Genomic DNA, 27,382 nt, shown 5'->3' on the forward strand with positions numbered 1-27,382 from the left:
TAATAATACCTAGCATTTATTGAGCACTTTTTCTACTGGCTTCTTTTCATTCAACAAGCGAATGCTTACACAGCATTTATAAGTGCCCACCGTGTTCTCTGTGACAGACTACCGCAGTGCAGAGACGACAACAGTCTGCTCTCATGCGTTCACATTCAGGGGACGAGAGGCAGGTAGATGATAAAGTATATCTTGCAATGTATTGTAATCTGAACGGTTGGAATAATGCTCTGGAGAAATGTTCATAGAGAAGTGAGCAGGGAGGGACTGAGTGAGAGGACATCACGGTTCCAGAGCTTGGTTCTTGGTAGAGGTAGCATGTATTACCTCGTTTAATCAGGTAAATAATAGAAGGCAGTCTTTGAAGAATTTTGAATATGAATATAATGTGACATGAGGAAAATATAATTCACAAAGTTAAGCAAAGAGTAGGGGAAAGACTGATGCCATAGGGATGAGCTAGGAGGCAATGGCAACAATTCATAATAATTATATGTAAAGTGAATCTTTTAGAAATTAATAGCACGCAGGGTTTAGTATAAAGAAAGAAGACTTATTTAGTGGGGAAAACCCATCAAAAATACACTGTGTATCTGGTCCATGCCTCTTCCTACTCCTAGAAACCAAGAATTGTCAAACTGGCAGGGTGTGATGGGGAGCTGATTCTAGAGGATGAAACGTGATGGAGGGGTCACAAAGATGACCGAGGTTTTTGAGCCTGGGTGGACTAGGATGGTGAGAAAAATGAAAAATTTTCACTGAGGAGAACAGAATTCAACAGAATATATGCCGTGCTGCTTAAGTGATTTAAATTTTTCTGAAACAAATTTGGGGGCATCCTCTATAGTATCGATACTCATCCAGAACCAGGGGTTTCTCCTTCTGGCGGTGCAGGCAAAGTGAGATATAAAGGGAGCGGGTTCCCGGGCCCAGCCGACCTCGTCTCTCCTCCCCGGGTGCACCTGCCCAGTGACCCCACCTGTGCTCTGCTGTCTTTCTGCCTCACTGCCCAAGCTGACAGCACACACCTGCTCCGTCCTAACCTGCTGTCTGTTGCTGCTCATTTTTTTAAATGGCATGCTTACAAGCACCCAGACATTTTTGATTCGCAGCACCCTGAGTATCTCAGTAATTTTCAATGGCAATGCTAGAGCAGAGGAAATACCAGAGTTCCATTCATTAGGTAGTTAGGTCCAAAAAACTTAACAAGTATGTGTTATAATAACTTGTTACCACTTTAAAAGATAATAGACATACACTGAAAGCAAAAATATGTATTTTTGTTATTTTTTTAAAAACACTTGAAATTATGAAACATTTTGAACTTATGAAAATAAGCATCCACAGCCCTGGCTGGTGCAGCTCAGTGGATTGACGACGGGCCTGGGAACCACACGATCGCGGTTTGATTCCCAGTCAGAGCACACGCCTGGGTTGCAGGCCATTTCCCAGCAGGGGACTCACGAGAGGCAACCATACAGTGATATTTCTCTCCTTCTCTCCTTCCCTTCCCCTCTAAAGATTAAAAAAAAAAAGAAAATAAGCATCCACAGGCCCTTCACCTAGACTTACGAGCCACTAATGATTTTCCTTATATTCTTCAGATTTTTTTTCAAAAAGGCAAAACACTGCAGATGGAACCCCAGGCGTTTTCTTCCCCGCCTCCCCTCCCCGAGAAGCCGGTGTCCTGGGCTGGCGTCCCCCACCCTGTGGGTCTGTGCACTTCACAGAAGTTTGCATCCTGAGCTCAGAGCTGCTCTGGCCTGTGCTCTGTGATGACCCTCACATATTCTCCTGCATTATGCTCTTCCACTTCTTGTGGAATTCTGTCTTTGTTGAAGCAGGTGGCAGTGGATGAACCTACACTGTGCTACAGTTCTCGGTCTGTTCTATTGATGATTTCGCCAGACCTGCAGCTTGTTTAAAGTTTGCTAGTACCACGTATGGCTAGAGGTGCATCAGTGGTCCCTGTTAGCAAGGGCGGAAACATGAATCGGCCCTCTCTTTTCTGGAAGACCGTGTGGACCCTCTGAGAGTGCTGAAGGCCCATGTTTTCACTGCTGGGGAGAGCCTTGGTCAAGACATCGGGAGCTGCACATGCAAGAATGTTCAATGCCAAGTTTTTGTTTTTCTTAAATGACTACTACTAACGGGGTGCACTAATATGATGTGTATACCAGTGCCACCCCACTTCTCAACTCTTGGATTCGCGTTTGGACACCAGCACCCTTGCTCTCTATTCCGTATTTATTTTCACCTCATACTTGCTTTTCATCACAGCAACTATTGAAAACCTGGTTTCATACAGGCATGAAGTTGCTGAAAGGAATACAACATGATTTAATATTAAAATCTTGAGATAGTAGTTGTCATGATGTCTGTTGGATGTCATTGTGTTTCCCTTGAAATCTGGAAATATTCCAGGTACCTCTGAATTTGCTGTGGTGCATGGGGTGCCTTGGCACACCCATTGGGAACCATGATACAGGCTTATTCTCTACCATCTCCTTTTTCTTCTCCTCAATCTTATGGCACCTCTTGGCCATTTTAAGAACGTAACTTGGGACCCAGCTGTCACCTTCAGTTTCCCCTTTTTTGCTTTTAAACTCCTGGAGTAAGTTTAAAATGACTGTCTCCAGGCAACTTCTCCTATCTTACACTCACTTGATTTAAATTACTGCCTTGTCTTCAGTCTTAGTCCAAAGAATGATTTCCAGTTCTCATTGTATCTCATGTCCTCTGTGCTTAAAATTTTGGCCCTGTGACCAGTGGTCTTTCAGGTTAGAATCACTGCTTGGCTTTTATCATACGCTTTGCCACAAGCTCATGTGGGTGCCAGGCTGGAAAAGACAGACTTCCTATGCCTCCGTCTCCCTTGAATATATTTAAAGTCCTCTCCCACGCATGGGGATGAGTACTGTCATGACGCCGTTCGTGTCTGAGGAGGCTGCACCAGGCTCTAACACCAAGGCATCTCAGCAGGACAAAACCAGCTAGGTGCTGCCTGCCTCCCAGTTAATAGGGGCATCGACAAGGTCACTGGGTGGGGTGACTGGTATAAGTGGCTCATTGTGTTTGGTTTTTAATTTTACGACTATATAATTTCTTTAAAAAATTGATTTAGAGAGAGAGGAAGAAGGTGGAGAGAGAGAGAGAGATCAACTTGCCATTCCATCCATCTGTTGGTTGATTCCTGCATGTGCGTACCAGAGATCACACCCAAAACCTTGGCATGTTGGGACGATGCACCAACCAGCCAAGCTACCCAGCCAGGACACAACTATATTTTTGTAAAAGGAAAACATTGTAACTTGTTGCAGATATTTGGGAATAGAAAAGAGAAAAATAAAAACTGACAAGTTTTTCCTAGACAAGTGCTTTATTTTAATTTTGATTTAATTTGATTTTAATATTCCTTTCCAAGCTTTTTCTATAAATGTAATAATAATGTATAGAAAGCCTTTAATCCTGCTTTTTAAGAAAACCACATTGTAAACATTTTTAGTTAGTTACATAGTTCTTTTAGCCAACCTGAAGACATTAATTCTTACTACTTTTAAGGTGATACTTGCACATAATTTTAAAACAAACTAAAAAGCTTTAAAATAAAGCAGCAGACTCCTACCCCGCCTTCCTAGCTGCCCAGACAGTNTTTGATTTAATTTGATTTTAATATTCCTTTCCAAGCTTTTTCTATAAATGTAATAATAATGTATAGAAAGCCTTTAATCCTGCTTTTTAAGAAAACCACATTGTAAACATTTTTAGTTAGTTACATAGTTCTTTTAGCCAACCTGAAGACATTAATTCTTACTACTTTTAAGGTGATACTTGCACATAATTTTAAAACAAACCAAAAAGCTTTAACATAAAGCAGCAGACTCCTACCCCGCCTTCCTAGCTGCCCCGACAGTTTTACTCACCACGTTCACCCATTCTTTCCTGTAATCATCACCTTAGGCGCTACACACACACACACACACACACACACACACACACACGGTCCAGCACAGAGAACGCCCCTTTTTAATACAAACTCTTTCATTGCAAAATCATAAGCACGTAATCCTGTAACATAACAATATTACACTCAAGTACACCATAGGACATTTTAAGTGAAATGTTCAAATTGAAACTATAAATTATTACACCCATATTATTGCCCTACCATCCACACTCAAGCAGGCGTTATTTCGGCTGAACCCTGTGTTTGTGTGTGTGTGTGTACTTCAGTGAGAAAGGGAGGGAGAGAGAGACACTGATGTGAGAAACATTAATCCGTTACCTCCTGTACATACCCAGGAATCGAACCCACAATCTAGATATGTGCCCTAACTGTGGGACCTGCAGCCTCCTGGTGTACAGGATGATGCTCTAACCAATGTGCCATCTGGCCAGAGCCCAACCACATTCTTATCCTCAATTTCAACAGCTCTACAGTGGTCCCTTTATTGGTAGCATATAGTTTATATGCCTGCTACCATATTATTTTTTATTTAATTGATTTATGGAACTTTTCATTCCTCAGGATTAGTAAGTGGTGATAAAATCCTGTTCACTATGTAGATATCTTTGTGTAACCTCAGGGTTACATTATAAAATGTACTTTGCCTTACTATTTTTACAAACCTAATTTAATTGTACCTTGCATTTATTGTAAATGGCTACAGGCATATTCTTAGGAATAATGATTTTATTACTAGACATTAATAGATTGCTCTGCCCTTACCAGTTATTATCCTAAAATTGTGTAAGTTTGGAGATTGAGCTAAGAAGATTTAACACAATTCTATTGTGTTTTATGTCATAGTTTTTAAGGCAGAACAGGCACAGCACACCCTTGATAACTGTAAAGAGTATTGGGTGTTAAGAAGGAGCACATTGTGTGGGTGTGCACCACTTTTATTAGCAGAAAAGATATTTTAAGGCAATAGTCCTTTCAAAATTGAGGATCTGTTTTAGTAAGAGGCAAAAGATTTGTCCAATCTGAAGAGAAACTATTCCTTCCTGCTTCCCAAAATATATCTATTTTCTGAAATACTGATTTAAAACTATGTGGACCAGTGCCTTTTCTGTCACCATATACTTTTAAAAGAGTTAATAGACTTTGTTTTTTTTAGAGCAGTGTTAGATTTACAGAAAAGTCGAGTGGAAAGTACAGAGAGTTTCCCATATGGCATTCACCACCCTCACCCCAGTTGCCCCTAATTATTACATCTTGCATTGTTAGTGGGTACATCTGTTACAATTGATGAGCCAATATTCATACATTATTATTAACTAAAGTTCAAAGATTTCACTAGGGTTCACTCTTTGTGTTGCACATTCTGTGAGTTTTGACACATGCATAGTGATGTGTCTATTGTTATTGTATTGTACGAAATAGCTCGCTTCCCTAAAAATCCCCTGTGCTCCAGCTATTTGTCCCTGCCTCCCTCCCTCCTCTTGAATTCCTGGCAACCACGGATCTCTTTGTTGTCTCTGTAGTTTTGCTTTTTCCAGAATGCCACACAGTTGAAATTGTACTGTATGCACCCTTTTCAGGTGGGTTGCTTTTACTTGCCAATGTGCATTTAAGTTTCCTTCATGTCTTTTTTTTTGTAGTTTGATAACACATTTCTTTTTAGTGCTGAATAGAATTCCATTGTCTGGATGTACCACAGTTTCTTTATCCATTCACCTACTGAAAAACATTTTGGTTCCTTCCAAGTATGAGGGATTATGAATAAAGCTGCTAGAAATATACATATACAAGTTTTTGTAAGAACCTAAGTTTTTAATTCATTTGGATAAATATCAAAGAGTACGATTACTGAGTGTATTAAGGGTATATTTATTTTTGTAAAAGACTGCCAAGCTGTCTTCCAAAGTGGCTGTACCATTTTACATTTCTCCAGCAGTGAATGAGAGTTCCTGTTGCTTCACATCCTCACCAGCATTTGGTGTTGCCAGTGTTTTGGATTTTTGTCATTTTAGTAGGCATGTGGAGGTATATCTAGTTGTTTTAATTTGTAATTCCCTGATGACACATGATGTGGAGTATTTTTTTCATTTGCTTATCTCTCATCTGTATATATTGTGGTTCAGGTCATTTGCTCATTTTAAATTAGGTTATTTGTGATTGATTTTTTAGAGTTCTTTGTTTATATTAGATGCCAGTTTTGTGTTTTGCCAAATTTTTCTCCCAATTTGTGGTTTGTCATTTTCTTAACAGTGTCTTTCACAGAGCAAACATTTTTAATTTTAATGAAATCCAACTTACCAATTTTTCTTTCACAAATCATCCTTTTGGTGTGTGTCTAAAAAGTCATCTAAATTTTCTCCTATATTATGTTTTAGGAGTTTTATAGTTTTGAATTTTACACTTAGTTCTGTTATTCATTCTGAGTTAGTTTTCATTAAAAATATGAGATATGGATCTAGATTAATTTGGGGGGATGTCTAGTTTTTCCAGCACTGTTTGTTGAAATGACTGTCCTTTCTCCATTTTATTCCCTATGCTTCTTTGTCATAACTCAGTTGACTGTGCTTCTGTGGGTCTACATCTGGGCTCTGCCTTTTGTTCGTACTTTTAACTGAGTTGTTGTTGTTGCTGATGTTACCCTCACTAAAAATAAAACCTATTAGCAATTAATCTTAGTTTGACTTCTTTTAGCCTTGGTTTCCTACTAAGGGGGAATAGGTAGAAGAAATAATTCTTGCTGTTTTTTTCTAGCTTGCTCTCATGAGACTAGTTTATATCTAAGCATAGAGTTGGGGCGATGATATTTTTACAAAAAGTTCCTGGGTGTATTCCAACAGACACCAGTACACCTGCGTGTGTACTGGGAGAGTGGCATACATCTGTTGGACAAAATCTCTGCTTTTGCCTCTTAAATTTCTTACTGGGATATTAAATCTATCCTTCACTGGTGGCTAACAAAGCATATTGTTTGGCCCCAATTTGTAATGGGAAATATCACTACTTAAGGTCAGTACCATAATTAAAACATCAGGTTTTCTGTCATGCAACTTTCAACAGGAGACACGTCACGATGTCTGGAAACATTTTTGGTTGTCATAACTGGAGATGACAAGAAGGAGAGGGGTGCTACTACATCTTGTGGGCAGAGGCCAAGAATGTTGCTAGCTGCCCCACTGGGCATGGGACAGCCCCACGCAATGATAATTTTTTTGGCTCAAGGTGTTATAGTGCTGAGATTGAGAACCCCTGTTGTCAAGAAGTAGATTTATTTCTATCCGTGGGCAGGTTTCCTCTTTGCTTAGCCTCTAGGTGACCTAGACTTTTGTAACTTTGCACTCCATGGCTAACAACTGGGCAGAAACTTGTGGTTTGATATAACAGTCTGCTTCTTTTAGCTGTCTTGGCTTAGTTTCACTTTTTCCTAATTTCAAATAATTTGTATTGTGTTCTGTGCATTTATGTAAAGCTGACTTGACTTGGAAAGGGAGATAGCAATTCATAATTATATACATTTCTCAAAATAGGTGGCTAGATCGTTGATCATAAACATGTGAGGGTTAAAGTCGGTTGTGCATACATAATTAGACTTGACTATTAATTTCCTCTCTAGTCCTTTAAGTGACACATTACCCTATGACACATAAGTTTCCGTGAGCTCATCTTGTTTTCATAGTGTTCCCTTTTATTGTTAAGAGAAGCAAAACCAAGCCCCCCCCCTCCACTGTTTCTGCAATCCCCGTTGTCTTCCTCTGTGTGAAATTGCTCAACTAAGAGTTATGCAAATAGGCTCAGCCATGTGGGAGAGGCTTCTTACTGCACTTGATCCAAGGGGGTATCACCCATATCTGTGGTGGGTTTGCTTTCGGTTGGCAACTGTCATAAGAAGTGCAGGGCCCTGGCCTTCTCTCTTGCTACTCAGGCCCTTTCTCACTTTGCTCCACCCACTATCAGCTCTTCTCTGCCCTAGCCTCATTGCAGTATGGGCCCTTTGCACAGCCGTTTCTTCTACCCACTTTGTCTACCTCAAACTTCCTTCCCTTGGACCTTCCAACTCTACTAGGATGCAAAAAAGAAGGGGGATTGTAGGTATCGGCTGGATGTGCCCCTTGTGTTCACTTGGGGGCTTGAGAGGTTGTCACCTCCTGAGACCAGGCAGAGCCCTTGCTGTCCCTCTAGAGCACAATGCATCTCGTAGACATCAAGCATTTTCCCTGAGTCTAGTATTAAAAATCTCCATGATTTGTCAACTTCCATTTCATGTCCTTTTAAATTCTTAGGAAAAACTATGGCTCCACCTTCACCTTCTCCAAGTTCTTTTTTTTTTTAAAGTAAATATATTTTTTAAAGATTTTATTTACTCATTTTTAGAAGGAGAAGAGAAGGAGAGAGAGGGAGAGAAATATCAATGTGTGGTTGCCTTTCATGGGTCCCCTGCTGGGAACTGGCCTGCAACCCAGGCATGTACCCTGACTGGGAATCGAACCATGGTTGTTTGGTTCTCAGGCCCGCACTCATCCTTTGAGCTACACCAGCCAGGGCTCCAAGTTCTTTCCTTGCACAGATTATCAGAGTTTGAAGGAATTTAGGCCATGCATTCAGATTCTCTCTATTTTTTAAATTTTTAAAAATTATTTCCATTTTTGCACAAGTTTATATATATATATATACACATACATACACATATATATACTTGTGTATATATTGCACACATATATAATAGAAATACATTGTACAGTACTTGTATATACTACATTTTGCCATTTATAGTGCACACCCACATTTTTGGCCCAAACTTTCAGGAAAAAAAATCTTTCATTTAAATTTTTTAATTCAGCTTTTTATTTATTTATATTTAGGAACAAAACTGGTTGTCATTTTCCAGGATATTTTTTTGCATACAGATATAGTTATTGCTTTCTGGAATTACACTTTTAACACATAAACATAAATAATAAAACATATAGCTATAGAATTAGTACTATCTACATGTGATGTGCATCCTTATTTTCCCTAAAAAATTTGGGCAAAAAGATGCACGTTATATGTGGCAAAATACAGTATATATAATTTATACAAAATGGAAAATGTCCTAAAATTTTAGAGTAAGAGAAACTGAACACATGACCTAAGGTCTTCAAACTCTGATACATAAATACATGATAGAAAAATTTTAAAATTTGGAAAGGCAAAACCAGAAATCCCATCATCTATAGATTAACATTATGATATTTTAGGTTATTTCTCCTGAGACTTTTATTATACACATTTATGTTTCCCCTGTGCTATATGTTCTGTTTTTATAGCTTTTATTCCATTTAAATATATCATAAATATCTTTTTATGTCAATAAATGTATATACAAATATTTTAATGACTATATAGTATTCTTTGTGTTGAGCTATCATGTTATAGGTGAATTTGCTAAACGCCAATTGTCTAAAGGCCCATTTAATACATTTATCAAATTACCAATGTACCAGAGGACTTGTTTCTTTTAACCACTTGAATATTACTTCTATTTTTAAAAAAATATTGTCTATTTTTTAATGTGTTCTCCTGCTAGTTATTCCAATGGCATATCAGCATTGAGGACTTTGCAATTAAAAAAGTAAAATTTTGCCTTGGCTGGTGTAGCTCAGTGGATTGAGTGCAGGCCTGCGAACCAAAGGATCGCGGTTCGATTCCGTCAGGGTACATGCCCGGGTTGCAGGCCAGTTCCCAGCAGGGGACTCACGAGAGGCAACCAGACATTGATATTTCTCTCCTTCTCTCCTTCCCTTCCCCTCTAAAGATAAATAAATAGTAAAATAAATAAATAAATAAAATTTTAATTTAAGCTTTGAAGAGTAAGAAATTGGAAGTGACCGAAACATTCCCAATCCATATGACATGCTAAAACTCTGAAGTGTAAGAAAAACTTAGGAAGTGCTAATTTGATAACAGTTTGCAAAACCATTTGACACAAAAGTATAGAATCATCTGAGGTGTTGAATGGAAGTGGGAACATGTAGAGGAATTTCTAGAAAGAAGCAGAAGTCTTGAGCCTCAAATATAACAAGAGCATGTCACCAGGGTTGAAGAATTTTTATAAATTACTTTAAAACACTAAAAATATAAGAATGGGTAAATTAAGAAATGAACTAGGAAACATCAGAAACAGCCATCCCTCATATTACACTTAAGCTACTAATTGCTGTTTTTATATTATATATATTTTAATTTGAAAGGTTAAAAGATAAATACTCATGTTTTCAAAATAAATTTAATATCTTCATTACAATTAAAATGGTGATAATTCCTTATTAAATAATAAATGATCAAATTTCTCCAATTATCTAATAATTATTTTTAATTGACAATTAATTAAAAATTAAGCTACTGAATTACTATTTACCAAGGTTATTCTACTCTTAACAATTAAGCTACTGAATTACTGTTTACTAAGTTTATTCTAGTCTTAAGAAGACTTAACAATTCTTATTTTTTAAAAATAGAACATTCCTTTAAAAGCATCGTAGAAATCTTCAAAAGCTTTTAAAATAATTGCATTTGATAAGAATTGTTATATCCATATTCTATTAAAACTACTCTAATTCAAACTTGTAAATTTTCCCACTTAATATGAGATTACATAAACCTTACAGTTAAAATATACAAATTTTGGTAAATTGATCATCTTGTACAATAAATTGAAAATCCTCGAAGAACTGGCTTTGTGTGAAATGAATTTTGAGAGCTGGTCTACGTTTGTTTAACCAGTGACCTATTATTTGGCAAACAAGTTTATTTGTCTTTTTTAAGATATTATTTATTTATTATTTTTAGAGAGGGGAAGGGAAGGAGAAAGAAAGGGAGAGAAACATCAATGTGTGGTTGCCTCGCATGCACCCCCTACTGGGGACCTGGCCTGCAACTCAGACATGTGCCCTGACTGGGAATCGAACCTGTGACCCTTTGCTTTGCAGGCATGCACTCAGCCCACTGAGCCATACCAGCCAGGGCAATAAATACAATCTTATATATAGAGCTTTGTGTTACTGTCCAGTTACTTCCTTAGAAATAATTTATTGCTGGAAGTGGTAATGTTGGGTTAAGAAGTACATCCATTTTAAAGGATTTTAATGTGTACTGTCAAGTTAGATTGTATCATTTACACTCTTGTGCCAAACCCAACGATTTCATTTTATGGTGAGGAAATTAGAGTCCAGAAAAAGAGAGTGGTTTTGTCCATAATTATAGGAGTGTCAAGTTGGAGTCATCAGCCAGGCTTCCCGATGCCTAACTTGCTGCACCTTTTGTTACATGCTCTTCTGAGCAACAGCCAGATGTTTCAAACCCACATATACCTCTTTAATTGTCTTATGCTTCTTTTCTGGACTCATTCTAATAAATGCAGGGGTTAAAACTATACATATTTATTAAGGTTTCTGTAAATGCAGTTAATTTGCCATCTCTGTGCACCATTATTTCCGAGTATCTCAGTATCAAGTTACTTTTCCATTTTTACGCTATTCATTTACATTATAGTTAATTACATAATCCCTGGTTCTTCCCGTGGCTTTGTTTATGTTATAGCATATAATAAAGAAATGCTTTTAAACCAGATAAAGACATGAGTAAACATTAGGTAAATTAAGATATATCCAATTTTGATTGCAAAGGCATAAAGAAAAATTAATTAAAAAGAAAACAACTATGCTGCCCTATAGCTTTCCTTTAGGTAGGCAGGATTTTCAAAATTAATTTTTATTGATATAATTTATATACCCTAAGTTCACCCTTTTGAAATGTACAATTCAGTGGTTTGTTGCATATTCACAAGGCTGGAAAACCATCACCACTGTCTAGTTACAGAACCCACTGCACCTTGCATGAAGCAGGTTGCAGAATTTACATGATGTGGCTATCCAGCTGTGGAAAGAAAGGAAGGGAAAGAGGAAGGAAGAGAAAGAGAGAAAGTCATCACTTTCTCTAACATATTCTCTTTAGCTCTTTGCATAGCATAGGTGGGAAAACAGCCTTATGTTTGCCTGGTGGGTTTGAAAATAAAGAGCCTCTTTTTCACTGTGACTCAATTTCCTTAAGATAAGTCCTGCATGTTCCTTCTGCACCTTTCCAAGATGGTATCTTTGTAGGTTCAGGGTTCCTTTTGTGTCCTTTGGAGGAAGAAGGCACAGATTCTCTCCATTTTCTTGGTATGCCTGCTGAGATATGACTGTGCATTGCCACTTTCTGGGAGTATCACACTGACGCCTACCCCAAGAGCAAATGGACCACATCAGAACTCTCCGAAATGTCTGGATCCCCTTTATTAAACCTCCCTACTTTTGAAACTCAGATGACTTGTTTGGGATCATTACCACCCATCTCTCCATCCCTGGGGCTCCTTTCTCTTTCTCTCATTATCTGAAGCTCCATAAATCAAAAAAACTCTTTTGGCAATAAAGCTCACTCCACAAAGAGGCAGCAAGGTCTTGGGTGAGTAGAGAATGCTGCTTTGAAGCCAGTGGACCACGTTCACCTAAGACCTTTGATGACCCAGCACAGGTTTATCCCTGAGCTGTGTTTTCCTCGTCCGTGCCAGGCACAAAGTAGGCAATTACATGCTCCTCCCTATCCTCTCCTCACTGCCTTTGTCTCTCACCCTCAAACTTTTCTGGTTACGCCTCAGTGACCACTGGTATTGGAAGATCAGGAATGAGGTCAGTAACAGGAGGAAGACTTCAGAACCACCAATGAATTGCCTTTAGATGAAAAATTCATTTGTTGCTGGGAAAGCTCAACTCAAATCAAAGCATTCAGTTTGGAAAGTTGTGGTGAAGTAAAAGAAAAAAGGTTTTAGTCTCTTTTTGATGACTGCTGGAATAAAGGCAGAAAATGCATAAGTCATGATAAAAACAAAACATGGTACCAACAGAGGGTTTCTTTTGCAGCACTTGGTAAAGGCAAAGCAATCTAGGTTCTGAAGGGTTTCATTCTAGTCATTTTGTTCTTCAATTTTAAGATCCAGGATTCTGTGACATAGTTGTTAAAAATGGGTTCAGATTTCCTACTTGGAAGTGGCATCTAATTTCCTATTTGTTTTATTTCATTAAGCTCTGATAATATAAGAAATGAGTGATTTTAAAACCTTGATATAGCCGACAAAGAGGCGAATTTCTGTACCATTCAAGTTGAAATAAAAGATATATGATGGAATACCTTTTAAACTTATAAAACCCATGATGAAAAACAAAATATTAACCAAAATGAATGTTATACCCAAACTCAGGAACCTCTTCCACTGTGCAATTTTCACCTCTTTAACACACAGTGATTCGTGCATTTACATTCAGATCATCATGCAATACAAAAATGTACAGCAGAGGGGCCCGGCATATGAGGGTCCTTATCCAAAAGAAGGCAGGGGAGAGAGGGAGAACATGCTCATTCAGATGCTCCAGGCGACCCCAGTGCCAGCCTGGGCCGAGCTGAGAGACCTGCTTCTGTTTCCTCTTTGTGGTAAGACAGGGGTTGTCCTTGCACTTCTCCTCATGGGAGTTCCTCTTCCCATGCTGGGAACAAACTGGCATTTGGACCTCATTTGTGAGTTCAACAAACATGTCTGTGGCCCTTGCTGTGCGCTGTGTTGAGTATACTTCTAAGCACTTTATAAATGTTAACTAATATAACTCTTTAATCCTCATCACAGTGTAATGAGCTAGATAGTCATTTGCTTTTTGCAGACGGAAATCAAGGCTCAGAAAGGTTAGGCAGGTTGCCTGAATTACACAGTTAATAATTGATGTATCTGAGATTTGAGTTTAGCAATCCAACTCCACAGTCTTTACTCCAAAATATTTTACAAAGTGTACTGTCTTCCTTACACTAAGAGAAACTCGTATATAGGATTTTATACTTTACAAATAGACTTGAGAAGCTAACCAGCATGGTGGTGGGTAATGTTTCCGATTTTTTTCTGTGCACATTAAAGAGTATATATTGTATGTACTGTATGTGCATGTATAAATATATGTACTCACATATATCCATATGTGTATGTTAATTGATTTTATAAATTGATTGATATAGAAAATGTTTTAATCAATAATAATTGATGGTCAAGATGCCTGAATTATACAGATCTCTCTCCTCGACCCTCCCCCTCTCATACTGTGCAGTCTGCCCTGCTTGAATAAATGCTCCGCTATCGGTGAACATGTAGACTGGCCCCATCCACAAGAGCATTAACAACTGGTGTGCACATCCACGCGTTCTTGTGCAAGCGTATCTAAAGAACATGTCCTCTACAAGTTCTCACCTTAAAAACAAGCCAACTAAAACCTGCCAACTCTGTGAAGTGGTAGATGCCATTTTGTGATACTTAGGTCTGCGGGAGAGGAAGAACCTTTCCTCTACCCTTCACGCTTTTTGTGCTGGTCTAATAATTAAATCTGCATGGCACAGGTTAACAAGGGCATGTAATCAAATTTAATTACATACGTATGTGTGGGAACCCCACAAACACGAGCGGTTCAAGGACAGAAAGCAAAAATGAGGTGCATAGGGCCTTCTGAGCTAAGGATGAGGTGAGGCGTCCTGGGGTTTCAGAGGGGAAAAAGGCCGTTGTAGGACTGTGAGATGAGCAGATGTTCGGTAATTAGTAGTTTGCCCTGCTGTGTAAATTGATCAAAAATGGTACCTCTGATAATCTCTTATTACGGGCAGGACCACCCCTTATTTAAAGTCTTCTGCATAGTTAATGGGGGACAGAAGTTTCTCTGAAGCATGCAGTGCCTCAGTCGGCAGTAGCTCAAAACAATGAGTGTACCACAGAGGCACATCTTGGGGTGACTCATTCTGAACCCCTGCAGTTCACAATATATGATATTAAGTCATCACAGTCTATACCCTAAACTTACTCAATGTTATATGTCAATTATAGCCTAATAAAGCTGGAGAGAAAAAGTTCCCAGAGGTGGAATTCTAAGTAGACAAGTTCTTTCTCTGTTGGTGGGGTGATGAGGCATTACATGATTAGATTTTATCAGAGACAGTAGGATGATGAGCAAGGAATCATAATTAGTCTTTTACCCCAGAGTCTGTTTGGGGGCTGTGGTTTTCTTTTTTAAGATTTTTGTATTCTAAGGCCTTTCAATGAGGCTGAGCCAACCTCATATCCAATATCCTAATAGATATTTGTTCCAGTTAACTAAATTTTTGGAAAAAGTCGCCTGCCTCCCAGCTTCTGGATGTGACCGTGGATGTCCCTCTGTGAGCCAAGGCTGCCCAGCGGTCTGTATCTCTTCAGACCATGTATCTAGTTGAACTTGTGTGATGAATATCCTAGGGTCATATTCGCATGCCAGACCTTCAGCTTTTATTATTATTATACTAAATTTTCTAAATATAAAATGTACCTTTGTTTAACACTGTTTTTTAAAAAAATGAAGGCCTTGGCAACCTCATCATCCACAGCACTTTATGGGAAGTCCTTTGTAGGAAACCTTAGGATTCTTCTGCAGCCCCTCACTTTCCCGTCTGCTTCCTCTCCCCTCATGAAGCTCTGTGGAAACCTGCAGACTCACGCTGCCCTCTGGCCCTTCCTGCCAGGAAACTCGCCCCAGCAGATCCGGTATCCACCATGCTGCCGTGGTTGCATCCTCCTCTCTTCCTTGGTTGGGTGTTCTGTTTTCATTTTAATAAATTCATCATTGTCTTTTTTGCAAAAAGCATTTCAGTTTATTTACAGAAAGAAGAGGCTATAATCTCTTCATTTAGCTTCTTTAATAAGTAGATAAAATAACAGTTTCAAAAAGGCCATCGTACAAGGGGAAAAAAACAGAGAACAGACTTTAGGCTTCAACTTTTGGCTGAAGCTATGGGTGAGTCCCAGCGCCACCCTTCAGTAGCGCTGTGACTTTGAACCAGTCTTTCAATCTCTTTAAAACTCAGTTTACTTCTCTGTGAAGTGGGGTTAATAATACCTGGCTGATATGGTTTCTTTGAGGATTAAATGACACTCTCAAAAATTATAAATGCTTAATTAAAAAACACTAAGGCGTAGCTCATATCACTTGCAAACAAGTAATCACTGCCTCTGTATCTGTTGGGGCTACATTGTATTTTGTACTTTTCTGTTACCTGCCACAGCATAAGGAATTGCAAGCCCTGGTGGGCGGTCCCCAGAGGCCCCCCAGTCAGAACAACTGCCGTGCTCCCTGTGGAGTAGAATTGTTATTGTTTTCATCTACAAAACGTACATTTGGTTCTCAGTTATCCGTGATGATGGAGGAGGAGAAAATGTGAACTTAGCATAAGTAAATGGTAGTCTGTGGACTATCACCACTCCGATTCCTGTCCGCTGCTTTTCATGTTCATTCTTCGTCTTCCTTTCCCGAGCCACTGGGAATTCCGTTATCTCTCTGGTCGGAGCACTTCGAACAAAAGCCCACCAGAGGCCTTTGTCACAGAGGTCCCCACTCCAGGGCTTCCACCTCTTTCTGCCTACGTAGTTTGCTGTCTGTAGTAGAGGCCTCTTCATGTCCTTTTTGCAGTTAGAAACCTTTCTATGGCTGTAAATAAAGTCCACGCAGCTTGGCATGCACACACACCCCCGCTACCAGGGTGTCTAACATTTTGGAAAAGTTTTCTGCATAAAGTTGTTAATAATATCCCCCTCCAACTTTTTATTTTGAAAGTTTGAAATCTACAGACAAAAATGAAAGAATATCCTCATTTAAATTCACTAATTCTTCATTATTTTTGCCACCTCTGACCCCTCCTCTTCCTTCCCNATTTTGCCACCTCTGACCCCCCCCCTCTTCCTCCCCCCCCCTCGTCTTTCCTCCAGAGTGGCCCACGTGTTGGTAGTTGCAGACACCCTGGGCCTGCACACGCACACACCTGGCCTGCGTCTCCTAAGGGATGGACAGTCTCAGAGTAACTACAATGCTATTGTCACATGTGGAAACACACGAATCTCTAATATCGGGTTAAAACCTCTTCAGATGTTCCCAGTTGTCCCAGCATGTGTCATCCCCTTGCCCCTTCCCATCCAGGATTTATTCAAGGTTCACATATTGTCTTTTTAGTCTCTCATAATGTTGAATACTTTCCCCCCACTCTCCCCCTGTATGTTTTGAAGTATCCAGGCTAGTTGCCTTTAGCACACATTAAGGATTTTTCATTTTCTTCCTCTAACCTGTATTTCCTATAAACTGGAAATTAGTTCTAGAGGTTTCTATCTCTCTGTCTCTTCTAACACAACTGGCACGGAGCTGGGGCTCACCTCCTGTCCTTTCCCTTGCCCACCTTTAGCAAGAGAGGTCCCGAGGGGTGCTTAGGGGGAAGCCCCAGGTGCAGGACCCAGAGCTGCCGGATCCATTCTCTGAACGACTACTCTCAGAGCAGCTGCTCCGCCCGGCCCTGTTCTGGGCGCTGGGAATCCTGCAGTGACCGAACCAGCTGGCACCGGCCCCATCAGCTTCCATTCCTTCAGGGAGCTAACCAGAAATAAACCAATAGGAAATGGGATATAGGTTGTAATAAGAAAGATAAGAGGGTACATCACGAGGTGTGAGTGGGGCGGTAATATTTTCAATCAGGCAGTTAGTGAGGATCTGTCTGGGGGGAGGGGTAACATTTGTAGAGATCTGGGGTGGGGGGAAGAACTAGGGAGGGAAAGGGCAAGGGAGGTGGGGCCTCTGGGGGAAGCCCTGGGGCAGCCCCTCTCGGTGGGGCTCCTGCCACCCCCGTTGCCCAGCCTGTCTGCCAGGGCCCCGCCCACTGCAGCTCACGGTGTCCCTAAGCATCCACACCGGGCAGCCTTTCTCAGGATGCCCCATACTCCCTTATTGACACTACACCCTTTTCATGGCTGATGACTTACACACTGCTGTTATTTGGGCGGGGGAAGGGAGATGGGATTGGTGAAGAAAGACCTCACCTGAGTATTTACAGATGAACTCTAAAACCCATCTGGCTTATTTCTAAATCAACTTTAAGACTAACTCATCTTCGTTTCAAAAACTTTCACGTATGAAAAATATGTGCTGTTTTCAATCAAAGTAGTACTTGCTTCCCCTTTATTTTGGGAACCACAGCTCACTAGTTTCGGAAAGAGGCGTGGCCTTCAGAGGCTTCCACCTCACTGATGAAGTGGTAAACAAGATGAAGGTCCCAGTGGAAGCCCGCGGGAGCAAGCGCACAGAGGGGCGGCAGCGGTCGTGCAGGGGGCGGCAGTTAAGAGCCGTGCTCTCGGGATTTCTTCAGAAGAGCGGCTTCCTAGCGCCTGGAAATTCCAGGCGGAATTTCCTAACTCACACCTCTCCGCGTCCCCCAAACTCTAATTCACCTCCCCCTTCTCTTGGCGTGATCCCCAGCAGAATCACACAGGCCACACGGTGAGCCCCCAGAGGGTACCCTGGCATGTGTCCGGGGAGTCTGGTCTGTGGGACCTCGGTGATTCTAGTGTTCTTTTGGGTTTGGACACCACTGCCCTATGGGGCATTCAAATGAAGCTCCTAACAGATTTTGTTTTATTTTCAACGTACAGATTTGACCATGAGGCTATACTGTAGGAGGAGATTCGTGTCTGATTTCAATTTTTAAAATCATTTTTTTTTAGTCCCCAGAGTGCTTTGTGTGGTGCTCTCCACTCCTAGCAGCAACTGAATACACAAATGAAAGACTTGAGCATTTAGAAGCATGGTTATGCCCCTCTGCACTGGTCAACACAAGTCCCCTCCAGCCAGGAGGGTTTTTCCTCTGGAGTCTTACGCTAATCATGGCTCAGTGATGCTCTGCCATCTCTCCTGGTTGCCACACTCACATATTTTACTGGGAAGCCCACTGATCGTTTGGATGTTTCTGTAGGCATCTTTTCCCCCATACCCATGTCTCCTCTTTTATTTCCAGTCTTGGTGAAGGCCCCCACCATTTTCCTGCCAACACTGGGGCTGGGTTCTGTGCACTCTAGTTCCTACTCATGCTTGCCTTTGAAGCTCTGAACCCCCTCAGTTCACCTTGCACACTCTGTCATTCATCTTGGGAAGTGGGGAGGAAAACCAGCAAACTCCTCAGCTTTGCACTCAACATGTGCCTCCCTCTCCTCTCCAGCCCAACTCCTGGCCTTCCCTACCTGCCCCTTGGTGAGGGGTTTCACATTATAGAACTATTGCCATGAAGGCAAGGCGTGAGATGGAACTAGTTCCCCATGAAGGTGCCATGTTACCTCAGGGTCAACACTTTGCGTGTGAAGTTCCTTCTTCCCAGAACCCCTTTAACTGACTTTGCCACCTGGCTGACATCACTGCTGTTGTGACTCACAGAGCATTTCCTTCAGGATGCCTCCCCTGACCACCACCTTTTCCTCTTTCGCAAATTACATGTCCTTTCCTAGATCTGGTACATCCCCGTCATTGACTCACTGCTGCACTGTAAATTTAACAGACGCGTTTGCCACAGAATATGAGCATCTTCAGAGCAGGGATTATGTTTTACTGATGAAAATGGATGCACAATGAAAGTTGTTGAATAAATGAATGAGAAAATGAATAGACAAACAAACTGGGTTGTGAACGATATCCACACCTGAGTTTGTTAAACTATCTATGGTAAAGAATAAAAGCATATTCTTTATATTGTTCATCAAAAGGGTTTTGGGTGGCTTGAAGCCAGTTCTAGAATGGTAAAACAATGTCATTGCTTTGTATTCCAACAGGAAATATGGGATGTATAAAATCAAAAAGGAAAGAGAATCTGAGTGACGATGGAATAGATTTGAAGACTCAACCAGTACGTAATACTGACCGCACTATTTATGTGAGAGATCCAACGTCCAATAAACAGCCAAGGCCAGTAAGTAGATAGTCTCAGGGAGACTTCCCACAGCAGGATCAAAGCGCAGCTGCACGATTTAAACGCCAAATCTGTAACATGTGCGCGACACAAAATCACACCAATAACTTGGGCCTCGATGTTTGATATGCTTTGTAACTTAATCCTTTAAAGAACCTGTAAACATTGGAGACATGACCAGGTCATCTGTTGTACAACAAAGCAGACTTTGGTCACCCTGTGGGTAGAGAGGATCGTCTTTCGTATCACTGGTGCGAATACCTACTTTTTATACGTAAAGAAACACATTTGTGTCTGAACTCGTGTGACTTAGGATAGTTGCCAGATTAGTGCTGTGGCCTGGAAATGCTGCGTTCAACTCAGAAGCTAAACTAGGTGCTACTATGTCCTCTATCCCATCCTTTAATTCCTCAGTTAACTGATAAGAACACAGACCCCAAAGTTCTCGTGTCTTACTACAATTAGAAGATTTTTTAAAAATCAAAGCTAATTCTGCCCGTTAACCTTTGACAAATATCCATACCAGCAATATTGTGTGAGTGATGTGCTATTTGTTGAATTTGGGAATGCTAGGCAGAGGAAGATCCAACATCACATTTTATGGAAAAGAAGAACAAGGCTTTGGATAATTGCAATCTTAAATATACTTTATCTCAGATTTTATATCCTTTCCATCAATTCTCCTTATGTACGACAATATACAGAACACGTGTATAACATCCCACAGCCTGATTTTTATGGGATGGAATTCCTCAGCATTAAAGCTGAAAGCAGCTTATTCCAAGTTAGCCCAAATGCCTTTATTAAGTGTTTTTATAGTTTCTCTTATTTGACATGTTTTTAAATGCCTTCACATTTTAGAAGTGCATTATTTTTATCAAGTCTCTCAGCCAGCCCCCTCCTCCTCTATCCCCCATTGTCCTACAGGTACAATGCATGTCAAAGTCACATGTCATGGTTGAAATTGCTAAGTCACTGTTGACCTTCTTAAAAAAATAAACAGACGAACAAAATAGAACCAGAGGCATGGATACCTGAAACAGATTGATTGATCTCAGAGGGGAAGGTGGTGGGGAGGACTGCATAAAAGAAGCTGAGGAGATCAGCCAAAGAACATGAATGCAGAGCCCATGGACTCGGACAGTAGTGTGGTGACAGCCAGAGGGGAGGGCATAGGGCCAGTTGAGGTGGGCATGGGGGGCAATGGGGGACATCTGTAATGGTGTCAACAATAAACAGAAGAAGTGGAGAAGAAGAGTGAATATATTGTACATAATGTCTCTGGAGAAGTATACTAACACTGTAATTTTATATAGAAACTCAAAATGTATAAGATTATTAACACCTTTAATAATTTAGTGACAAATAGGTATAATACAGAGGGGTGGCTAAAAGTAGGTTTATGGTTGTCACTATGTGAAAAGTTTATTCTTGTATTATTATTTATTCTTGTATTATATATTTTTCTATGTGAACAACTGTAAACCTACTTTTGCCCACCCCCAAATTTAAAACCATTTCATCAATAAGTGTAGATGTATAATCTATAAAAATGATTACTAGGAAATAAAACGATGTAAAGAATTGGAGTCACAAATGTTTTTCCTCTTTTTATTATAGACTTCCAAGTTCTCATGAAAAGGATCTGTCATTTTCTGGTCTCACATATACCAGACTTTACATGCTGTAAAACCCAAGCAGTCTTGTTTTCTTTAACGATAACTGAAGATATTTTCAGAACAGCAAGGAAAAACGGTGTATAAGTTTGCACTATTTTTCTTATGTGCCATTTTCCCCCTATTAGATGTAAAGGAGGTTAAAATGAAGTTAGAAGCAGACTCAGTAAACACATAGACATCTTTCAATTCCTGTGCTTTAGTCTGTGCCCTGAGTGGTCCCAGACGCCCTTGCTTCATGCGCAGGTTAGCTGGGCCTCAGTCTGCGGCCACAGATGACACTTTCCGCTCGGCCCGAGGTGGCCACGGTGCATGCCCTGGGCTGATCGCACAGCAGCGCTGATGACAGGGTGAGGCAACTCAGCAGTGCTCTAAGGAGAAGACTCTTTACAGAAAGAGAAGGGGGTAGATGGGTTGCATACACGTGTTTTGGTCTTAGAAAAAAAAAGTGTACTAAAGCATTTGCACACTAAGTACTCTTCGATATTTGAAAACCATCCTGCTGCTTTCAAAATTATTTAATTTACTGTCATCTTCTAATGATTTCCTGTAAGGTATTTAAAATTGACCATACATACTAATTTATTATCGTACATGCAAATTTAAATGATTAAAAAATCAGTATAAAAACTATTGAAATAAGTGTTATGATAATATGGGCCCATGATTTTCTAATAGCAGAAAATTGTCCCACCATAATTGGGATTATGGTGGGACTAACTTTATCAGAAATTTAAATTTCAGTACAAACTGTTTTGGTCCCATTTCATTGAATCAGAGAGAAAAGTGACATGATCAGTGTAGGTCTCTGACAGTAGCTTCCTTAAAAGGGTCTAAGGGGCCTTGAACATCCTCCTCATGGTCTCTGAGAGAAAGAAGAATTCTATTTAAAAGGTCATTGAAGTGGCCTTTAGTGTCACCAGACTTTTCCTGATAATTCACCTCCAACTAAAATAACAGAGATGCCATCTGTCCCCATGATGGCATCGGGGCAGCCACAGGCAGCCTGAATTGGTTAGGGCTTATTCTCAGGACGTGGCTGAGCCCTATCTACAAGTTTGGGAAACATGGAGATCCCAGTCCCCAGGGCTTGGGTGGCTCTTCCACCAGGGCCGCAGGGCCCCAGGCCACTTCCGTCTCTGCTCTGCCGTCCCGGTGCCGGTTTCCCTGGCTGCTGAGACTCCAGCAAGGCACTGCACGACCATTTTGTTTCTAGATACACTGCCTCCCTCCATCTGCGTGGAAGTCTAGAGAATTTGGAAGCACAGTCATTTAGCTTGGCAAATTGCCTCCCAGATAATATTAGGGTTCTGTCGCCGAACAAGAGGGAGAGTGGTGATTGGGCAAGCATCTAGCCGCCCTGCCCAGAGCCCTGTGCGTTTCCTGCCACCACAGGCAAATGACTGTTTTCAGAAGGAAGAGCTGTGTAGATTGGGACAGAGCTCTGCAGAATTCTTTCTCTGTATTTCTCTTCTTTCCGGCTTAATAAGTTAGCAAATCTAAGCCTCATTTGCTACTGTTACAAAAACAATATAATATGCAATATGAATGTGACTAAGAAAAGCCAAACATTAAAAATTTTCTAACCAATATTCTCTCCTAGGTTACAGAATCTCAGCTTTTACCAGGACAGAGGTTTCAAACTAAAGGTACGTTTTCCTAGCAATGTGTTGGTTTCTTTTTTCTTTACTGTTAGAGACTCTTTAAAGTCGTTTTCCTGGGTAGCTTTTTTTATTGTGGAAAAATACACATACCATATAATTGATCATTTTAGCTCTTTTTAAGTGTACAAGACAGTGGCATTGAGCGCATTCACAGTGTTGCACAACCATCTCCACCCTCCATCTCCAGAATGTCTTCATCTTCCCATGCTGAAGCCATTCCCATGAAACACTAACTCCACCCCTCTGCCTCCCGGCCCCTGGCACACACCACTCTCCTTTCTGTCCCTGCATGTTTGATACTCTAGGAATCTCATACAAGTGGAGTCATAAAGCATTTGTCCCTTTGAGCCTGGCTTGTTTCACTTAGCATGATGTCCTCAAGGCTCATTCTTATTGTAGCTGGTGTCAGGATTTCCTTTTACAGGCTGAGTATTACTCTGTTGTATGTAGAGATCACGGTTGTTGTTTTTTTTAAATCCATACTTCTGTCGCTGTACACTTAATTGTTTGTTTCCTCCTTTTAGCTATTATGATAATGCTGCAAGGAACATAGGTGTATCATTTCTTAAATACAGAGTTGTAACGAATTACAGTTGTAATTTGAGACAAAAAACACTGCACACAGTGTGCACAGCATGTTAGTCACTGAAGACCATGTATACCCTGAGGCCCACTAGGAAGAAAACACACGCCATTTTCCCAGCCGCCCAATGAGAATTTGTAAAACGTTTCCACTGATAGGTATTAAAGGTCTTCGTTTGTGTTCTTTTTAGATCCAGAGGAACAAGGAGACATTGTGGTAGCCTTGTACCCCTATGATGGCATCCACCAAGACGACTTGTCCTTTAGGAAAGGAGAGAAGATGAAAGTCTTAGAGGAGTAAGTGTACTCAGGCACACTGCGTCCGCTGCCCCTGTACCCAGGCCACCGAATTCTACACATTGTCTCCTTGTTTTGCTTCCAGTAGCACAGCAAGAGCCAGACCTCCTCCTTGGGCGTGAGGCCTCCCAGGTTCTGCCTCTGGTCAGGCTGGGAGTGGAAGAGCAGGACAGGAGGAATTTTCCTCCAAAGTTTGCCTGTGAGCACTCTCCAGAGGTTTCCCTTTGAAGACAGACACTGGTCTCTTTCTTATCTATCTGTGCCATCTTAAGAAGTTTGGATGTCTGTGGAATGTGCATGTTACTATAATGCCATTTTTATTTAGTTATGCACTCAAATTCAGACTGGATTTATGGGTCCAAGTTGGTTTGATTTGTAAGGGCACTGTGCTGAAGCAGCGGTCATCTTGAAAAAGCTCAACTCAGCAGATGGCACCCTGTGAAGACACTTGGACAACATCATTTGCTTAACCCCATCGGTGCTGACTCACAGGCATGTGACCCTAGTCAGACCATAACTGTCTAGGCTTCAGAGCAATACTGGGAATAAGGAACTCCAAGTATCTTAATTCTAGCTGCTTTTTCTTCTCATCTGCACACATTGTCACTCTGGCCTGCCAACCAGGGTTAGAGAAGAGAGACCCTTTATTAACTACAAAGTATTAAGTGGTTACAGGCTATTATTGCTTACTGGTTAAGCATGAACTTGGGCCTAATCCCGGCCCTGCCATTTACTGCTGTGTGACCTTCACAAGTCACTTCAACTCTATACATTAGTTTCTTCCCTTATAAAATTGGAACAGCAATGCCTCTGTCATAGTGTGATGTGAGGATTCTGTGTGTGGTTCATATGGATAAGTATAGTATAGGCATGTAGCAGGTACAGGTTAGGGTCGGTGGTAGTCCGCCATGTCTTGCTGACAGGGGTCTGTCTGCATGTGGGAATTTGAAGGAAACATAATTGAGGCTCGCAGGGGCCCATCTTTTCTGCCCCATCCTCTTCCCTGACTCTAATGCTGAGGGCAAGAGCAGGTGATGAGGCCTGCCTGCTCGAAATTTTTGTATGCTTTTCTATTCCTCTTTTCTGTGGTGTCCATCTTTGGAAACTAGATGTTTGGACAAAGGTTAATGACGTAGGAGCTATGGTTCGCTGTTCCCTTGACTCCCATTGCTGTAAGGACCCTACAGCGTTTCTTGTATGTCCCGGGTGAAATCACGAGCATTTTCCTTCTGCAGGACGGGAACCACTTTAACCAGCTCTAGTTTGCCAAGCACTGAGTGCAGTGACCCACACTCAAGTCGGGGGGCTGTTTTTCTTCGTTTCAGTCTCTAAACATGGTTTTATTTCAGCCAGAGGAATGAATATCCTCGCTGGATTTTGAGGTTCCAGGAATCTTCCTCAACCACCGTCAGGCCCAAAACAAACACGTGGAGACAGTTGTTGTGGTGGTTCTCGAGCAGTTGGACACATTTTTGATGTGTGTTTCTATTCCAGGCACGGAGAATGGTGGAAAGCCAAATCCCTTTCAACAAAGAGAGAAGGCTTCATCCCCAGCAACTACGTAGCCAAAGTCAACACCTTGGAAACAGAAGAGTGAGTCTTTACATGCTGTCATCTTGGATGGTTTTGTTCGCTGTATTGGGTTTCTTGTTTGTTCTTTATCTTTTTATTTCCGTGGAGCACGACACCCATGAACTGTTAAAATGTCTTCTCAGGTGGTTTTTCAAGGATATAACCAGGAAAGATGCCGAAAGGCAGCTGCTGGCGCCAGGGAACAGCCCTGGGGCTTTCCTCATCAGAGAAAGCGAAACATTGAAAGGTAAGAGGTGGCATTAGGCTTCTTATAAAACACTATTTGGAAAATTATTGTTAGAAACTATTCTAGAATTCTTTTTGAAAAAGAATGCATTATGTTCTGGTAGTGAAATTTTATGGTTTGATAACCAATAAGAAGCTCAAATAATTAGTTTTGCTACCCAAAGTCATAGGAAACAGGTTTAATTATGACCATTTCTCACCGTGCCTTATGTTTGTTGAGTCTTTTAAATTATTGTTCAGAGTAAATATTGAAATTTTAAGGGAAAGTAAATGAAAACAACTTTTCAATTCAGTGAAATAATTTCAAAAACTCTCATGAAGAAGGAAAATGGCATGTTGGTAAACTTCAGAGCCAACAAAATCCTATCTTTGTTTATTGCATAGACTTTTTATAGGACTTTTCAAATTATGTACTATAGACACACTTAATTTATATTTTGCATATTTTATGGAAAAGAGGATCTACAGTATTGCATAATGCAGATCTTATTTATAAAATATGGGTATAATCTTGACTTGTACTTTTTCCCTTGCAGGAAGCTACTCTCTTTCTGTCAGAGACTATGACCCTGTGCATGGCGATATTATTAAGCACTACAAAATTAGAAGTCTGGACAATGGGGGTTATTACATCTCTCCCAGAATCACTTTTCCTTGCATCAGTGACATGATTAAGCATTACCAAAGTAAGTAAAGACTGAAGGTCAGACAAGACATATAGGTTTATTATGGTAAATATATGGTATCAAACACTTTTTTATATTGAAATTTTTATGCATTATATTTCTTTTGGATAAAGTTGGAGGGCCATGTTCTATAATTGATTATAAATTCATCTATAATTAAATAAACATTCAAAGTTAGATTTGATCCTTGTGAATAATCATTCCAGTCCTTCTCCTCTAATCCCTGATGTTTAACAATTGATATTTTAGAGTTATGAAGAGAAAAATGAATACTATTTTATGTAATGCATATTTTTACAACACATCCTTAACTATGTGGAAGAAGAATTCAGACTTGGCAGATGTATGCGTGCATAACAGTGATGCGTACTCTTGGTAAAAGAACTCAAATAACAGCAACACCAAAATTTTGAGCAGCGGCAGGCCCTTAGTCCTCTGTCACCAATGCCACTCTCCAGCCCTGCTAAGCTGAACCCATGACCAACCTTTAGGTTCATTCTCTGTGTAATGGAAGCTGGTTGTAGCAGGCAGCTGTTGTTACAGCTTATTTCTACAACCCACTCAAGGTGAACACGCATTATAGCCTTAAGTCCCAAAAGATGGAGAGAGCAAGGCACCCCCAATTTTGTGGAGTCCACCCTCCCTCTCTGTTATCCCATTACTTACTCCCTCCTCTGGCCTGTGTGGTGAGTGCTGGCTGTGTTCTGGTGTGAGGGTGATAGGACCAAGCCCCTGCCGTTTGACCACGATGCACTACTTGGGCTCAGCAGTTTGCGATTGCATTTTATTATATGTGATAATATATCAGCCTTTGTTTATCTGTTTATGTTTTTACTGTTTTAATACATTAACAGT

The 27,382-nt window shown here is 40.6% G+C and overlaps 1 protein-coding gene across 3 annotated transcripts in view; it reads left to right on the top strand.

The window, feature by feature from the left end:
• The window catches only part of LYN (LYN proto-oncogene, Src family tyrosine kinase), a 130,576-nt gene that overhangs the window by 35,261 nt on the left and 67,933 nt on the right, over positions 1-27,382 (top strand). For 2 of the 3 annotated variants that reach the window (XM_037028596.1, XM_037028598.1), the window contains exons 2-7: positions 19,668-19,804; positions 23,084-23,129; positions 23,918-24,023; positions 25,518-25,616; positions 25,739-25,842; positions 26,378-26,527. In XM_037028596.1, the coding sequence (XP_036884491.1) occupies positions 19,673-19,804; positions 23,084-23,129; positions 23,918-24,023; positions 25,518-25,616; positions 25,739-25,842; positions 26,378-26,527 (637 nt within the window). In that variant the 5' untranslated portion in view covers positions 19,668-19,672. The remainder of the gene's footprint in view (positions 1-19,667; positions 19,805-23,083; positions 23,130-23,917; positions 24,024-25,517; positions 25,617-25,738; positions 25,843-26,377; positions 26,528-27,382) is intronic. The other variant, XM_037028599.1, reaches the window with a different exon arrangement.

This window comes from Sturnira hondurensis, unplaced genomic scaffold (genome assembly GCF_014824575.4).
Source record: "Sturnira hondurensis isolate 20B ecotype Veracruz unplaced genomic scaffold, ASM1482457v3 Scaffold0020080, whole genome shotgun sequence".
In the NCBI taxonomy this organism is placed as follows: domain Eukaryota; kingdom Metazoa; phylum Chordata; class Mammalia; order Chiroptera; family Phyllostomidae; genus Sturnira; species Sturnira hondurensis.